Here is a 17,986-nt window from a genome sequence, read left to right as displayed (position 1 = left end):
CAAAATCAAAATCAAAATCGAATTACACCCAACAACAGTAACAACAATGTGTTTATTTTGTTTAAAGTTAATCATTTCTCATTTATTACTATAAATACAACGATTTTCAATCGATTGGGTCAAATACAGATTCGGTCGATTTTAACCCATTAATACCGGGTTGGTCGGATTCGGATAAAATCGGATTACGGGTAGACAATATATTCTTCAAGACCCAGTGATTTCAGGTCGATTTTGGATTGGGTCGATTTTTAACAGGTTTAGACGGTCTATCGTTGCTATTTTAAAGCTTTTAACGCACATAAAGAATGGAGTTTAGACTCCTTCTTGACTCCCAACAACTTAGACGTATCCACAATCCTACATCAAATCACTCCACCCCTCTTCAGACACCTCCCCTCCCATCATGGTGAGGTAGTTTCCGATCCGCCCCCTCATGGGCCTTCAAACTTAATTTTGATGGTTTATGCAAGTCCGACAAAGTAGCGGCGGACATCATCATGAGAGACAACAACGACATCTCAACTTCAACAATCTCTTTTAATTTGGGTACTACACAATTTTTTATGGCAGAAGCAATGCCATTACATATAGGAATACAAGAAGCAATTCAGCTCAACATCATAAATTTATACATCGAAGGTGACAATCTCCTAGTTATTAATGCATTGAAAAGAATCTGAAAGAGCCCATGGAAACTGCACAATATAGTTAACGATATCAAGATCCTTATTCAAAATTTTCAGAAATTTCATATACAACACATCTTCAGGGAAGCCAATAGGGCAACAGATTGGGTAGCAAATGCCGGCCATCTTATTGTAGATTTTATGCATATCAGTCATTGTAAGCCGCTCCTCTCTCTCCCTCTCCTTTTTCCCTCTTCTCTCTCATCTTTTGGGGTTTCAATTTTCTTGGCCGTTTAGGCCGGAAGTAGTCTAATTTCTTCGGAAATTAGACAATTTCCGACCCTTCTTGCTTTTCATTGTTTTCTTTTCATGTTTTTTCTTATTTTGGTTCTTTTCTGTTGATTTGTTCCCAATGATACCACCAAGCAGGGAAAATTCCAAGGACTCAAATTTTTTTTAAAAATGGATCTTATTATTGGGTTGTTCCCAATTTATTTGGGTTTTTCCTAGATTTTTCTAGGTTCTTGATTCTCATTCATGGATGAGAATTTTTTTGGAGTTTCAATAATTGGGAAGGAGATTTGGATTCATACAGGTTTAGGGTTTATCATCAACTCGTTGATCAGAACAATTCGTGCGCAAATTGCGAAGGGCTCTACTTGGAAAGATATGAAATCATCGAAAATCACTGCTCACGTCAAGCTAGAAGCGGTGGAGTACGAGATGTGCTTTAGGATGCAGAATAGTAATTGTTTTGATTGTAACACTTATGTATTTTCTTTGAATCTGTGGTATGCAGATCTTTTTCATCATTGTAGATGCCGTATGGCTTATTATTAATGGATATTGTTCTTTCCCGTCAAAAAAAGAAGTTGTAATAGTCCTCATTTAGAGTTGTTAGTTAAAAGTGGCTGCTTAGGAGTTACCCTCGTGGGTTGGGCCTCCTAATTTTCTTTTCCTTATCTTTCAAAAATAAAAAAGTTAAAAATGATACGAAAATTGGAAAAAGCTTTAAAACGGGCTCTGTATTAGACAATACTTTGGCCCTTGATGAGTAAGTCATGAATGGATGCTAACTAATTTTGTTGGTAAAGTCTTGAGGGATGATATCCAAGACCTGGGATCGAACACATTTAGGTCAACACAAATTCTTATTTACAAGAGGTGTACAATAAATATTGTACATCGGAGTAAAAGTTGAATCAAAATGTTTAAAAATTACCTTTATATAGGTAAAAGTTATCTATTTTTTAGTGATAAATTTTTGCATTTTAATAAAAATTATTTCTTCAAAATCACTAAATAATGTATAAAATTAATCATTTAACCCCTTAAAATGTTTATCTATCAACTATTTTTTATAAAAGTTATATAAAACTAGATTAAAATTACAAAAAACTGCATAAAAATTATCTTGGTGTACAATAAATTTATTATACAACTTATGCGCGCAAGACCTTTTGCTTTTTGCTACATCAAAGCTTGTTCTTTGTTCTCTCTTTAAAAAAAAAAAAAAAAAAAGGCAAATTTGTTAAAAAGGACCTTTTATAATCCAAATTTTGCGAGAAAGGACCTTATATATTTTTTTTTGTGAAATAACACCTTAATGTAAATTTTTTTGCGAGAAAGGACCTTATATAAATTTTTTTTTGTGAAATCACACATTAATGTAATTTTTTTTGCGAAAGACAACCAAGAGTAAATTTCCGGCATTGACTGAGTTTTTTCCGGCCATTGACTTGCACGTGAGAAGCACGTGTGGCATTATTTTGCTAATCACACCCAATTTTCCTCCAAAATTCTAAGCTTTAAAACCTAAAGTTGAAAAGAAAAACCGAAATAAAATCAAGTTTGAAAATTCAAGAGTCAGGAAAATCATTGTCTTTAGCCAACGTAAGCCACACGTGCTACTCACGTGCAAGTTAATGGCCGAAAAAGCTCAGTCAATGCCGGAAACATTCCTTAGGTCCTTTCTCGCAAAAAAAATTACTTTAAGGTGTGTTTTCACAAAAAAAATTATATAAGGTCCTTTCTCGCAAAATTTGAGTTATAAAAGGTCCTTTTTGACAAATTTGCCAAAAAAAAAAGTCATGACTTTTATGAGTTGATGCCACGTTGCCACTTTGCCACATGCAATACTCGTTGTCTAGTCGGGAATAACATTTCGCGTAATTACAGAATTTACTCAAGACAGCCAAAACACTGTTACTATTATTCAGTTTTCATGGTTTCGGGGTTTGGTTTTTGCCTAATTACGAATAGCGAAGCTGGTTTAGGGTTTGATTCAGCCTCACTTACAAAATTTGAACCTTCGATCTGAGGTAAGATTGTGTTTCTTCGCCATCTTCAGCGACGATTTCAGGTCAATTTTCTGTAATTGTTGAATTTTTTTTCCTGCTTTGTCTCTCTCGTTACTAAGCCCAATCATGGAAGCTGTACAATAGTCAAGAAATTAGAGGACAATTCTAAGACTATGTTTTCCAATTTGTTAGTTATTGTATAGGATGTCGATTAATTTGCTGGTTGTTTGTGTGATTTGTGTATCTTAGGGTTTCAAAACCATAGTAATTTTAAAAGGTATGCTTATTTGGAGTGATTAATCTTGTTGTGTACTACGTACTATTTATCAATTGTATAGAAGTATTCACCTTTTAAAACTGCTTGTTTGCAAGTGTCTATTTTTCGGAGGCGATACTGGTTGTAGACTATTCAAACTGCTTGTATCCATGACTTATGAGTTTTCTTATGTTTTATGTTTGTGCAAACTGCAAAGTGCTTGTTTGAGTTCTATTGTTTTCATCCTCTTCTTAGAGGTTTATGAATTGCATCATTTTCACACGAATATACCCTTCAACAACACAATTTAGACCTCCCAAGAGTCCAAGACCCCCACATGAATTGCAGTTTAGTTACTCCTATTTTCTAACTTCTCGTGTCTAGTTGCGTCCCCTGTTTTGCACTATAGAAAACATGATGTAGATATGCACTATGCCACATTCCAATTTGCATCATTTCTTATTGATAGAAATTTAACATCTTAAATATATGTTTATGATGTATTTGTTGTCTGGAATAACTATGTTATGCCATCGCGTAATCTCGCAAGTGGGTATATACGAAGTACATTAATAGATGTTGGAATTCAATTTGACAACATAGGAAGAATACTCATGAACCAACATAGGGAGTCTCTTTTTGTTTGTCCCATTTGCTATTTTGGTATGTCCCTAAAAGATTTATAAAGCATTTTTAGGACATGGGGCAAACGGACGGAGGGAGTATTACATTTTTAGTTCTCTAAAAAACTAAACGCTCCCCTCACTAACTTTTGTAGACTTGTAGTAGTTCCTTAGTTAATTACTGGCTTACTTGAAAATTCTTGAGATATCTTTTGCTCCTTTGCCTTTTTTCTATCCACCAATAAGTATCCTTACTTGCAGTGCAATACATTGCTTCTCAAAGTAGTTTTCCAACTCCTGGTTGCCAATTTGCAATGCATAAATGTTTGATGTTGTGCTCTTATTTCTAACTTGATTTCAGAACCTTTGGTGTGTATTTATCTTGCAATAGAGAGTTCCTACTTCACTGCTTTTCTCAACTCTTTCTCAGCATGAAAAACCCTCGTATCACCACAAAAATCTCCCCAGACCACCACCATCCAAACACACCAGCACCTCAATGGACTGATCTTCCAAAAGACTTCCTTTTCCGTATCATCCCATTTCTCGACTCCAAGACAGACCTTAACCGTATTCGAGCGGTCTGTCCTTCCTGGAGAGCGGCTCTCCCTCTCGCTGAACTCCCTGTGCATAAGCCTTATATTCAGGTTCCTAGCCTCGGGGATGGTAACAATCACCCCCTCTTCCTCCTTGAAACCACATTCTACTATCTCTCTCCTCTGTCTTCACCTTCATCTTCATCTGGTTGTGGTGGTGGTGGGTGGGTTGCAAGGATGGGTGAAATTGGAACAAAGAAATGGAAACTTCTTAACCCCCTCAGCTACTCTCAAGAACACGAACACCACTACTTTTATACGGAACCAACCGTGACCGGGGAAATCAATCTTTTAGACATTCGGGTTTTCGAACTTTCTCGGCCCATGTCTCTGGTTCATAAACTGGATTACAGTGCCGAACCCATATCCATGAAAGTTGTCGGCGGCTGGGACTTCACATCAACCTACCCCTTTGTTGTGTTAGTCCTGCTTGAGCCACAATTTGAGCAGAAGATTAGGAATGAGCAGCACGGTGGTTTGATCTTGTGGAGATTAGGGGAACAAGAATGGCTTAGAATTGAAGGCTCTCAAGAAATTAATACTGGTACTATCCGCCATATAATTGATATAGGTTTTCACAAGGGAAAGTTTTATGTGTTTGAGGCTGGATCTGCTGATGGCGCCGAGCTTTGGCGAGTTAGGGTGATCAATCCAAGGAACTCATTAATATCAGAGGAGTTCATTAGCGGCCCTGACATTTGGGCACCAAACAACATATTGTTGCCTGGAGTCAGTCGTGGTTTTCCGCTTTGGAGCTTAGACATGGTACCATCTAAATCCAAGGGTTGCTTGTATTTAGTTATTGTGGGGCTTGCAGATAAGGATGACAGGGATAAGGATGGTAACCTTATTAAGAAGATGTGCGTTTTGTTGATGAAGGAACAAGAGGAGAGTAGTCAGTGGGAGCTTGTGGAAAATTTAGGAGATGAGATCTTATTCGTTGGATATAATGTGTCGTTTTCTCTCCCCTCGTCAGCTGGGAATCTACCTCAATGGAAACCCAACTCGATTTGCACTTTTACGACTAGAGTAAGCCTTAATGGTTACGAAGTGTATAGAAGTGAGGGCCGTGGTCCGCAGATGCCAAAGGGGACTGAGTGTCTTCAGTTTCTAAACTATCCATCGTATAATAGATTCTTTAGCTTGTTCGACATGGAAGAAAGAGATAAAGGTGGTGTGTTCTTTCATCATATGTCAGAGGAGGATCAAGAGCTGTATACTGGACTGTTCTTTCCACCACCGGATTGGGTTAAATGGCGCTGCCCTAGTCTTAACAATATTGAAGTCAAGCTACATGGGCTGCGATTTCGTGATCGCAATCATGATCATTATAATTATGATGATGATGATGATGATGAGGAGGAGGAGGAGGATTGACAAGGTACTGACATTTTCTAGAGCTTTTGTTGAATTAATCAGTCTTCTTTTTCCTTTTTTGTGAGATAAAATGAGAAGTTGGGATGCAGTACCTGCCTGAATGATGAAGTTATAGGAACTAACTGGAGGACATTTATGTAGTTTTGCTAAGGGATCATGTAACCAATGTTTTGTACAAAAGTTATGTTTATTTTAGTGCTTCCTGTGTAATTTGGTTTACATGGACTTGACCAGTTGACTGATTAATATAAATCTATCTAATCTATGTAATCAACTCTTAAGGCTAATGTTGCTTCTTTTTCTTTGGCTCAGATGGATGCATTATATATATTTTGAGTACTAAGAATATTATGTTCTCTTTGTACAAATTAAATCGTCATTGTTAATGTGACAGTATACTACTCCCTTGTATCGAGTACAGAGTATATGATCACTAAACCCCGTGGGAGGCAGTAGTAGCAACTTTGAATGGTGCTCTTTCTTTAAAATTTACAGTTCTTTCATTAATATAAGAACTCTTGTGTACAGGATTGGAAGTTGGGATGTAAGTTATGTAACCGGTGACTAATATTATTGTTGGAATTATGAATTGGAAAATCTCCTTATTTCTATGATTGGAAGCAAGGTTATCAAAATCGTGATTCTACTTTGAATCGGAAAGGACTCTTAGAATCGAATCGTAAGATTCTACAAACAAGTATAATCAATATTTTATTCTCAAATTTCATTTAAAGTGCTTCTATTATAAGTGAAAAACTTAATAATTGAAATATATAGTTATTTAATAGCTAAATAAGCAATAATTAACGATATTTATCTATTTATAACTTTAGAATCGTGTAAAATCGTAAATCGAATCGTTTACCATATTTGAAACATAGAATCATAAGATTCTATGATTTGAATCGTGATTTTAATATATTTGTTAAGCAGGATCCTGCAGTCAGGGTGTTGTTCAATATTTTTTTTTTTTTTTTGAGGGAAGTCAGGGTGTTGTTCATAACTGTTCCTGTGAAATTTGATCTGCATTTTCTTCTAATGGCTTGCACCTGTTGCAACATAATGACTAGTTATAGATATCTAACTCAGTTATAGGGTTTAAAAATGCATGGAAAAGCATTAAGCATTGTAGGTGTGATAATATGTTTATACACTTGCCCCTGCTCCGTCACAGTCCTGTTTACTTTGGCATATTGGTTACAGCTTCGGATTATGGATGGTAAGAAAACAGAAACTAACGTTTGTTTGCTGCAAACTATGAACTGTTGTATCATTCTTTTACAGGAGATGTTTGCCTTTAGACAATACTATGTTAAAAAGAGGCTTTGGTGATGGAAAATCATCAAACGCGACATGGAAATATGCATACTCTTGTATGTATGTATGTATGTATGTATGTATGTATGTAAGAAATTGTAGCCACAAAAGGATAAATGAATTGTTTAAACAGGGGAAATAACTTGTGTTGTACTTAAATTCTTGCTAGTTCCTTCATGGAAGGTCTTATTCTTGATGGTTTGGTTAAGAGGCGAGAATCAAAGAGTTGAAATGGAAAAGGCAAAGTTTCCATACTATATACCATGCTTGAGTTTCTTTCTTTCTTTATCATACCTTAATTAAAATAGAAGTTTTGTTAATAAAATATGCATGTAAAAAGCTGGTTATCTTCCATCTGACCAGTTCTCTGTTCTTATTTGCTCTCCTGTTGTTTAACATCATATACTTTTCTCTGATCTAAGCTCAGGAACTTGAACATTTGGATTAAAGATGTTGCTTTACATAATGTATCCAGTAATTTTAGCCGAACTTCTTCTGATTTTAATCCTTTTGTTCAGAACTCCTTTAAGAAAACTTCTATTGAAAGGGCTAAGCCAGTTGAAACTTGGCAGAGGTCCTGTGGTTGCTCAAACGTTGTCTGCAACGATGTTTGTGTTGTTCCTCTCAAGCGTATATGGTCTCCTCGATGCTCATTGGCGCTTCACGGATGGTTCTGCCATTAGTCCAACAGAACAAGTCCTTATGGTTCATCACCTTCTCGAAGCAACTCTTCTTGGTACAACTTTTAAATTTTTTTCTTTACTGGTAAACTTTTGAAACAGTTTTCAGAACAGATGAATTTGTGTTTTTGATCCACCATAATCTTTATATCTTCCGTTTTTGTGTAGGAATTTCCTTGTTCCTTGCTCTCATAATTGACAGACAACACTATTATATAAATGAGATTCGTCGTTTGAGGAACAAGTCAGAAGATCACGAGCTTCATCAACAAAAAGGAAGAAGGATGCAAGTGAAGTGAATCACAATTAAGGAGGCCGGCGATGTAAGTTAATACAATTAATTCGGAGAAATTTCTAAACAATCCATTTGATTGGCATATCAAGTGGCATTCTCGTAAATATAATAAATAAATATACAATCTGAAAATTGCAATATACAGTCTATTTGATACTTTAAAAAAAATAAAAATAAAAGAAAATAATTTTAATATTAAGATTGTATACTTTGACAATTTATTTACAAAAATACCCCTTGATATGCTTTGTTCGCTCGTTAATTCGCTCGACACTTACGTAACAGGAGCTGTAAATGAATTTAGTTGGTTTCAATTCAAATATCTGTATGGATAAAAGCATGACTGTTCATTTGCTTGTCACGAAATACCTACGGTTTGACTTTTATACTATTCACATATTCTATTTTAACTGAGCAGTATGAATGATAGGTACACATTTATCATGTTTGATCAACAACTTCATTCACGATAAAAAGAATTGTTTGAAGGAATAATCGAGACTAAAAAAAATTCCCTTAAATGAAATACCCTACTTGTAAAAGTAATGGAAAACAAAACAAAACAAAAGAATGAAACACTTGTAATTCTAGTTACACCAAAGAATTTGATGAGAAATCAAATCTAAAGATTGAAAAAAACAAAATGAAAGGAAAAATCGCAATTAACCAATTAATTCTCAGTAATATTTGACAAATCAGGGTTATTATCTTTAACAATTTGATTAGCCATACTAATCTCACTACCGTTACCACTATTATGAACACTATTATTATTACTATTATTATTATTATTATTATTATTATTATGGGAGTCAAAATTGCCCTTAATTATTGAGGAAATGGTTGTTGCTAAAGCTGAAGCAAGATTAGGATCCGAAGCAAGGGCAGCTTTAGCAATACTTATTGGGTCAATTAAAGGCAAGTTACTATATTCTCTATTGGGTTCATTTGATCCATGGATATTGTTATGAACTTGGCCCAATAACTGTTGCATAAGGCCCATCAAGCCCAACCCATTTGTGTTCACGTTCGGCATGTTAGTGTTGTTTCCATGTGGTCGAGTGAGGTCTAATGTAATGGTAGGGAATGGGGCTGAAGCTGATATTGTAGCCAAGCTTGGGAGGCCTGGGAGAGCCGTGGGTTGCGAGAAGATGGAGGGGCATAAAAGTCCGTCCATCGGGTTTGACGACTTTGAGCCGGCGATGAGCATTGAGGCGGCCGATGTGGTTGTGCTGACCATGGGTTTCGCCTCGGGTGGTAAACTATGGTTGTGGTGTCCCTCGTAGGTTGTTATGAGAACGCTTCGGTCATCTGCACATCTTTGTACCTATTCAAATAAATTTGAGGATGAGATAGTGTAGAAAATTTGAGAAAGAAAAAGTAACTAGAATAATCTACCATAGACTGATTATAAGAGGATTAAGTAGATTTTTATTGAAAGAGCAATGGGAGATATCTAGCTAAAACAATCTAAAAAATTAGTCACAACTATAAATAGATGTACTTTGTATGTTTTTTTTTTTTTTTTTGGTTCTACTACGAGGAGTTCTCACCGCCTTCCGTGAGTGGACTAATCTCCTGTGGGAGTTTGCATAGGTACGTCGATAGGCAACATCTCTTTCAGTTGAGATTTTTTCCATACCCAAGGCTCGAACACGAGACCTTGATTAATGGACAAGAGATCCTTAACCACTCATGTCAATCTCAATTGGTAGATGTACTCCGTATGTTATTACAAGCTATTATGTCATACACTAGCTTATGCCAAGTTATTGTGCATTTAATCGTTTCCAAGACAAAATTAAAGGGTGTAACGGTTTCTTTTTGGTGCGAACAGTATGACCTGTAATACAAAGTTTCTTAGTCATATCTACTTGGGCTATGACCTGAATGATACAATTTTCAGTTATTAATTCAAGCTCTGATTTTGAATTGGTTCAAGTGTTCAACATTGTTCTTTTCTTCACATTTTACAAAGTTGTACTCCGTAATACTTTGTTCATCACTATTATATCATTATACGGTACTACGTAATTACGTATAGTATTTCTAAGAGTAGCATTCTAAAGTTTTGCATGGATAATATTGGTTTGAGTTGAAAACATACCTTACTAGTAAACACTCTACTAACATATTAAGTGCATGAATATCACTATATAATCAAGGATGTTTAATTCCCACATTGAATACCAAATTAGGAGTACTTAACAGCCCAACAACAGTCTCAATTATTGACGAGAATATGAAGGAAAGATTAGCATACCTGTTTCCGAACTGGACAAGAATCTCCCATGGTGCAACGATAGTAAGCTCGAGGCCAAGGGTTACCTTTCGCCATTTTCTGTCCATATTTTCTCCATTGGCATCCATCACTAATCTGCAAATTCAATCATGCATTTCCCAGAATTATGTCCGTTATCTTCAACGTACAAACGGTTGTACAACCAATGTAGTCTGTTTTTTTTTCTTTTGTTAAAAATGCATGTTGCGTGTTATATGCCAAAATAAGTATTGTATCATTAACGATGGAAAATCTCGTCGCTAAAGGCCAATAATCGTTGATTAATGACGGGATTTTTTGTCGCCAAAAGGGGGCCGTCGTTAATAGAAAATCCCGTCGTTAATGGAAAATCTCGTCGTTAACCTGTCTTAAAAGACATTCGTGACGGTTTTTCCCGTCTTTGTTTGATTGTTAGCCCCATCGGAAAAGGCTTTTGCGACGGGATTTTTAACCATTCGTAATTAGGTTGTCGTTAAAAATGCAAATTCTTATAGTGCATGAATTTAGCTAGAGGAGGTGTTGAAGTATACCATATTTGCTTCAGATCTTGCTCGAACCGACACACGAGCTTTTCTCATGGTTACTTCATGAGCCTCTTGCGCTTGTACGGTTGCAGATGCTATGCTCCCGACTCTTTGCATATTATTCGGCATCGAATTCTTGGTTGTTATTGCACCATGATCTTCTCTTCCACGGCTTCTATTTCTATTTGAGTTTTGATCATCTCTATAATTTTCACTTAAATTAGGGTTCGAACTCCTTTGATCATCTCCGTCAATGTTAATAATAGCTTGCCTTGGACCCAAGAATTGTCCCATTTGCTGTTTCTTCCTTTCTTTCATTGTTCCATCATTATTCATTAATGTCTGAAATCATATGTACAAATCCACATAAATAAATTGGTAAAAAAAATACTATGAATTTGTTTGACCATGAATTTAGCTCCATACACTACAAAAAATTGTACCATTAACGACGGGAAATCCCGCCGCTAAAAGCCAATAATCGTTGATTAATGACGGGATTTCTTGTCGCGAACCCGCCATAAAGAGGGGTCGTCGTTAATGGAAAATCCCGTCGTTAACCCGTCGTAAAAGATATTTGCGACGGTTGTTCCCGTTTTTGTTTGGTTATTAGCCCCGTTGCAAAAAGCTTTTACGACGATTTTTTCAACCCCGTCGTAATTAGGTTGTCGTTAAAAATAAAAATAAAAAAAATTGTAGTGATAAATCATCATAGTACCTCTGTTGGGTGGACTTTTATGGACTTATTTTGATCATGTTGGTGTTGTCTAATTGTCAAGATTTGCATTTGTAGGGCTTGATGGCTGCTGGTAACTTGATCTAATAAAGTCTTCAACCTTTGATTTTCCACACTCTTTCGCGCTATTTCCTCTTTTAGGACTGCCATCTTCATCCACAAATAATACATTTCACTACAATAAATTAATTTCCATGGTGTAACAAGAGAAGATGATCCACTTCAATTCAATCTAACTGAGCAAGAACAACTTACAAACCAATACATTAATAAAAGAAAACGAAAATGATAAAGGTCGCAACTTGCGACCTTTAAAGCGTGTCGACATGACATGCTTATATGTCATGATTTAGATTGGAAACTAAAATATTTAACTTATATATGTTACAAAAATGTAGGAAAATCTTAATATTCTAATTATAAATTTAATGTAATTTTTTATTTCTAAAAATCTAATATATATATATATATATATATATATATATATATATATATATATATATATATATATATATATATATATATATATATATATATATATATATATATATAAAGGGGAGTTTTTTCAAGAGTAATGAGAGCGTCCACATAGGATTGCCACGTCATCACATATTATTAAATTATTAACTAATTAAATAAATAATATGAGAGTCTTGCCATGATTGATTACTTAATACGATAAAGATAGATTAATAAATAATATGGGAGTCTTACCATGATTGACTACTTAATACGATAAAGATAAATTTCACAAACTTTTTTTATCTTTGTGTATATATATACATATTAAAAATCTCAACCCTCACATTAAAAATCTCAACCCTCACCAAATTGTACGGAGGCTTCATTGTATGTGCTTCATTCCATCGCAAGAATATGATGTTGCATGGCGTTGGGTGAGGATGAGGTTGATGATCACTCTTCATCCTTTTCTTTACAGTTGAATTCCAAATTTTTTTATTTCGTTGTCATAATTTTACTTTGATTTTTATTGTTTATTTGTCGTCAATTACTCCGTACATTTATTCTTTATTTCGTTCCAGAAATACGGGACACCCGATGGTCACGGACTCACGGTGTACCGCATAATTGTTTATGTTGCATAGAAAATAATTTTTACGTGGTTCATTGGTTATTCATTGTTTATGTTAATTTTGTACAAGCATAATTGTTTTTGTTCTATCGGTTTATGTGTGTTCATTTAATACTACTTCGTATACCTACTGGATATTGATATATATATATATATATATCTTTGTATTCCAAAGCATACCTCATCAACACAGTTTAATTTAGAGCTAAATAGTGATTAATAAAATAAATTAAGTGTTATCTCGGGCATAATTTATGCTTCTTATACGGCACAACGAACTACAATTTAGATGTCAAAATTAAACCTAACATAGAATATACAACGATAAACGTTAACACAATCGGGGTTGCAAGCCCACATTTTATTTGGTTGAATTAAACTAAACTTAATGTACTACTTGAAATTGAAATAAAGTCCAAAAAACCTTACTCCGTACCAAAAATAGGAAAAAAGAAAGTAAAGAAAAACAAAGTAATTCACAAGACTAGCTATTTTAAAGTAATGATCACTATCGTAGTTTGAAGAGTATTAGCAATGAATACCACGTTATAGAATTTTAGATAAAGAAATCTTTTTCGGTTTATAATAGAGTTTTATTTTCTTTAAACCTATGATATTTGGATTAATTCATATCATAATAAAATTCTACTTGCATTAAACCTATATTTTTTCTGGTTATAAATATACGAGAGTATTATAAAACTATGCTCCTCTTTTATAAATAAGTGCTATATTATATTTGTTTTTCCTTTCACCCATAGTTATTATGATTTGATTACTCCGTACGTTTATGTTTCAGAAATATTTCGTTGATTCGAGCCATTAATTCAAGCAGAAACGATTGAAAAATAAAAGTACGTGTTTCAAGAAAAATAAAAAGAGATAATTAAAGACTTGATAAAAGATAATAAGAGATAAATTTTGATTAAGTTTCAGAAATATTTCGTTGATTCGAGCCATTAATTCAAGCAGAAACGATTGAAAAATAAAAGTACGTGTTTCAAGAATAATAAAAAGAGATAATTAAAGACTTGATAAAAGATAATAAGAGATAAATTTTGATTAAGTTTCAGAAATATTTCGTTGATTCGAGCCATTAATTCAAGCAGAAACGATTGAAAAATAAAAGTACGTGTTTCAAGAAAAATAAAAAGAGATAATTAAAGACTTGATAAAAGATAATAAGAGATAAATTTTGAAAATTTTTAATAGATAAACAAAGACCCGTTAAAACTGTCATACTAATTGATTATATAAAAAAAAAAAAATCAATATTCTAACTATCATTTAAAGGTGAAAAAAAAATCTCATAAAAAAATGAATTTAACCCGTGCATCGCACGGGCTTTAAATCTAGTATATATATACAAAGGGGAGTTTTTTGAAGAGATTTTGGAGCGCCACGTAGGATTTCCACGTCATCGCATATTATTAACTAATATTTTAGGTTTATTAAAAAAATAAATAAAATAATATTAGAGGCTTATCATGATTAAATTGGTAGATAATATGATAAAGATAAACTCTACAAAAAATTATCCTACTTTTCTTCTACCTTTTATATATATACGCATATGAGCAATTGGTTTTATTTTGGGTGAAGTAATTGGGTGAAGTAATTGGGTTACAAAAAGGAGGATTTGGTGGTGGTGGTGTACCGCCGGTGGATGGTTATTACTCCTTTATGTTAAGGCTTTGTTTTCTTTTCACTTATTTTAAGTATAAAATAAGGGTCACTAAATTCATATAATATATATAATATCTCCTCCATTTTTTTAATACTCGTAACGTTTGAATATTTTTCACTATTTATATATTCTACTTTGATTGTATAATCTTGTTATATTCGTCTCAATTTGTATTTTCTTATTAGATAACCGAAGATCAATTGTATCAGCACGTGATTTTAAATCGTTTTACGTATAAAAGCCTCCAACTTAATGAAAATATCTAAATAAATAATAGAAACTTAATTACGAGTATTATTACAGGGTAAAGGTGGTAGTTTACGAATTCAAAATCAATCAAGTCTTCGGAAAAATTGAACATAAAAAATTAAGTTCGAAAAAAGTTGCAGCTTGGCTCGAGTTTGAATATTAGTATTATAAGCTCCACTTTGGATAGCTTACATATGGTTGCCTTTTATCCGGCATAAACTAACATAATATTAATTTATCCTACTTAAACGTATAACAATTGATAAGTCCTACTTAAACTAACATAATATACGCATAATAGGTTTCAAAACTGGTAAGTCATACTTAAACTTAATAACCAAATACTAAAACTGTATTCTAAAATATTACATTAGTGATTAAATAAATAGAGTCCTACTTAAACTAAATAACAATTTTTTAGAATTAAAAAATTATGGTCAACTTAACTTATCCAACCATTTTATTAGTAATTAAGTAAACAAAGTTGTACTTAAACTATACATTATTTTAAAACCTCGATAACATACACATAATATATGATTAATTATATCTTTAGATAATTATCAAGTATGTAAAAGGAGTTTTTATTTATATTAAACCTTAGATATTTGGATCAATTCATATCATAAATTTGAATTATGATAATTATTATTAAGTATATAATGGAGTTCTATTTGCATTAAACATGTTCATACTCCGTAATAAGTTTATTTCACTTACCGGGAAAAACATAAAAAAAATAAAATAAAACTCATGTATATACAAAAATATAAAACGGGACATGTGCATTACCTGAAAAGCCACCTAATAACATAAGTATAAAATAATTAATAATAAAAGATAAAATAAAACCCGTGCATCGCACGGGATTCAAAACTAGTATTTATGATTCGTGTAGGAAATATTTGTTTCCTTCAATTCTTTGTACCTTATTTAACTATTTTCATAGAAAAAATATTGCATTGACAGTTAGAGCTGGCAATGAGTTGGGTTGGGTCGAAATCAGGTTGACCCATTTATAAACGGGTTGTGATTTTCAACCCAACCCAACTATAAACGGGTTAACCTGAAGTTGACCCGTTTAATTTTTCTTTTCCACACTTTTAACTGTAAATTGACTTGTCTATATAATTGCGAGGTGGTTTTTTTGTGCCATATCTCATAGAAAAAAGTAATAGTTCAATATGTATTTGACATGAATCAAAACGTCAAATAATTATTCAATGTTGAAAGAAAAATAAGAAATAAAATCTTTCAAATAACATTCTACACATCTATATTACATACTTGCTTGAACTTAAACGGGTTAGGCAGGTTGTTTTCGGGTTAAAAATTTCAACCTGACCCAACCCATTTAATTAAACGGGTTGGATTGGGTTGACCCATTTAATTAAACGGGTTGAAAATCTTGACCCAACCTTTTATTATTGGGTTGTGTTCGGGTCGGGTTGGTGGGTTGGGTCAATTTTTGACAGCTCTATCACAGTAAAATACTAGATTAGGTCCCGTGCACGCACGGTTATTTGAAAATTATTAATTGACCATCTTTTTTAACTGAAATATTTATCCCTTAAATCTATTGCGTAATTAATAAATCTCGAACATACTCATTTTATCATATAATATACAATTTTCTCTCTATTACGTATTATATATTTTATATATTTAATATGATGATTTGACCAAATTAAATATTTGATATGCTTAATATGAACAAAATATTGAGTAAAAATGTTTTTATTATTGATATGACTATCTGACTAAATATTACCAAAGTTGTCTAACAATGTCATATTTAATAATCCTATAATTTTTTCTATTTATAAACATTTATACAAAATGAGAGAAAATAAAAATAGAATAAAGTAAATTTTTTTTTTAGGAAAGGGTTTTTGGCGGGAAAAAATCGCACCAGAAATTGACACGTGTCATTCCTGGTGTCTCTTTTAATATATAGTAATAGATTTTGATGACCCATGATCTATGTGGCGCCCATATGTACACATTTAGAATCCGACATGTAGGATAGTGAACTAAATATTATCGCAACTATTGCGACCTTTATCATCACGTACCCAAACAAAAATCATACGACATCTACGCTCCAAAACAAGAGTTTAATTTTAAGTGTTAATTACCTCATCCTTAGCATTTGGATTCTCATCATGTAATTTCATTACTTCTACCCCGCCATTTACCATCGGTTTCTCGACGAAATCGAAATCTGTAGCCACTTGAAGCTTTAATCCAGTCTACCATAACATAAAAATGAAGCGTGCACGTTACACAAAATGATCAACCCCAAACAATAACAGAAAGAATAAACAAAAATTGTGAAAAATATACTTAACTAGTTTTCTGTTACATACATCGATTTTGAGTTTAAGATCATCATCACCATTATCGTCTCGGATACCGCCACCATTGTTATCAACCTCCATATTACCATCTTCTCCTACCACCACCTTTGAAGAAAAAGTAGAACCTTGTAAAAAGTCCATTTCCTTTACCATATGCCATTGATGTTCGTCATCATCTCCTATCTCATAACTATGGCATTCCATTTTCATGGAAAGTCAAATTAAGAAAGATTGGATATTAGTGTTGTTAATTATATAGGAAGAATTAATCGAAGAAGAGGTGAAGAAAATGGTGGAAATAGGGAAAGCAAAGTAGAAGTCTAGATAGTTGAGAATAAAATGAATTAAGTCCATTGTAGAAAACAAATCAAGAGATTATAAGCAAAATTTGGGAGTAGGACTCGGCATTAAAAAAGGTCTAACCTAATGACCAAAGATGAGTTATGATGGGAGTGAATAAATTATACAAATAAATCATATTTAATTAATTTATTTATTTGGCTTATACAAATTCTCGTAAAAGATTGTCTGACACTAATTTAATTGTCATACCACATGCCAAATAGACCACCTACCACATAAATAACATAGTGACATACTACTAAGCATTGTCAATAACTAGAAAAGATTGTCCGACACTTTATTAATTGTCAAACCACGTGTCATGCTAACTAACTATCACCTAAATGATGAAATACTAAGCAATATTATTTTTATTATTTTTATGATAATTTAACTATGATCTGACGGTTAAACGAGTGTCTAGAGTTCCACTGAAGACTAGATGCTTAGCTTAATGTTTTATATTTTATTAATATATTTAGGTCATGAGGTAAGGGGGTGCGTCAAATGCATAGGTGCGCACGTAATCCAAGAATTGGAGAGAGAGAAAGAGTCAAAGAATGGGGGTGTGGTGAAATGATATGAGATGAGATGAGATCTCCAAGAAGAATGTAATTAGGTTGGATTTAGATGGAGACAAA

The 17,986-nt window shown here is 33.3% G+C and overlaps 3 protein-coding genes across 3 annotated transcripts; 2 read left to right on the top strand and 1 right to left on the bottom strand.

Moving 5' to 3' along the window:
- The first annotated feature begins 2,790 nt into the window (after nucleotides 1–2,790).
- LOC110792224 (uncharacterized) lies at nucleotides 2,791–6,092 on the top strand. Its single transcript, XM_056841764.1, has 2 exons — nucleotides 2,791–2,950; nucleotides 4,170–6,092. Exon 2 carries the CDS (start codon nucleotides 4,240–4,242, stop codon nucleotides 5,779–5,781), a length of 1,542 nt encoding a protein of 513 aa, XP_056697742.1. The 5' UTR covers nucleotides 2,791–2,950; nucleotides 4,170–4,239; the 3' UTR covers nucleotides 5,782–6,092.
- A 1,471-nt stretch (nucleotides 6,093–7,563) lies between these two features.
- On the top strand, nucleotides 7,564–8,077 carry LOC110792227 (uncharacterized). The gene is made up of 2 exons (XM_021997043.2): nucleotides 7,564–7,834; nucleotides 7,947–8,077. The coding sequence occupies exons 1-2, from the start codon at nucleotides 7,564–7,566 to the stop codon at nucleotides 8,075–8,077; spliced, it is 402 nt and encodes a 133-aa protein (XP_021852735.2).
- A 666-nt stretch (nucleotides 8,078–8,743) lies between these two features.
- LOC110792225 (WRKY transcription factor 42) lies at nucleotides 8,744–17,393 on the bottom strand. The gene is made up of 6 exons (XM_021997041.2): nucleotides 17,013–17,393; nucleotides 16,782–16,895; nucleotides 11,597–11,764; nucleotides 10,885–11,220; nucleotides 10,337–10,450; nucleotides 8,744–9,400 (listed from the first exon to the last, which is right to left on the bottom strand). Exons 1-6 carry the CDS (start codon nucleotides 17,211–17,213, stop codon nucleotides 8,744–8,746), a joined length of 1,590 nt encoding a protein of 529 aa, XP_021852733.1. The 5' UTR covers nucleotides 17,214–17,393.
- Between the last annotated feature and the right edge of the window lie 593 nt (nucleotides 17,394–17,986).

This window comes from Spinacia oleracea, chromosome 4 (genome assembly GCF_020520425.1).
Source record: "Spinacia oleracea cultivar Varoflay chromosome 4, BTI_SOV_V1, whole genome shotgun sequence".
NCBI classification, from domain to species: Eukaryota; Viridiplantae; Streptophyta; class Magnoliopsida; order Caryophyllales; family Amaranthaceae; genus Spinacia; species Spinacia oleracea.
Note: the sequence above shows the minus strand (reverse complement) of the source record. Positions and strands in the feature narration are given on the sequence as shown.

Excerpts from the sequence above, each read along its gene's own strand:
- LOC110792225 (XM_021997041.2), bottom strand. The coding sequence starts at position 17,213 with ATGAAAATGGAATGCCATAGTTATGAGATAGGAGATGATGACGAACAT. Across the intron at positions 11,221-11,596 it reads TAAAAGTCCACCCAACAGAG|ACATTAATGAATAATGATGG; the intron begins GTACTATGATGA and ends ATATGATTTCAG. Across the intron at positions 9,401-10,336 it reads CTTGTCCAGTTCGGAAACAG|GTACAAAGATGTGCAGATGA; the intron begins GTATGCTAATCT and ends TTATTTGAATAG.
- LOC110792227 (XM_021997043.2), top strand. The coding sequence starts at position 7,564 with ATGTATCCAGTAATTTTAGCCGAACTTCTTCTGATTTTAATCCTTTTG. Across the intron at positions 7,835-7,946 it reads TCTCGAAGCAACTCTTCTTG|GAATTTCCTTGTTCCTTGCT; the intron begins GTACAACTTTTA and ends GTTTTTGTGTAG.
- LOC110792224 (XM_056841764.1), top strand. The coding sequence starts at position 4,240 with ATGAAAAACCCTCGTATCACCACAAAAATCTCCCCAGACCACCACCAT.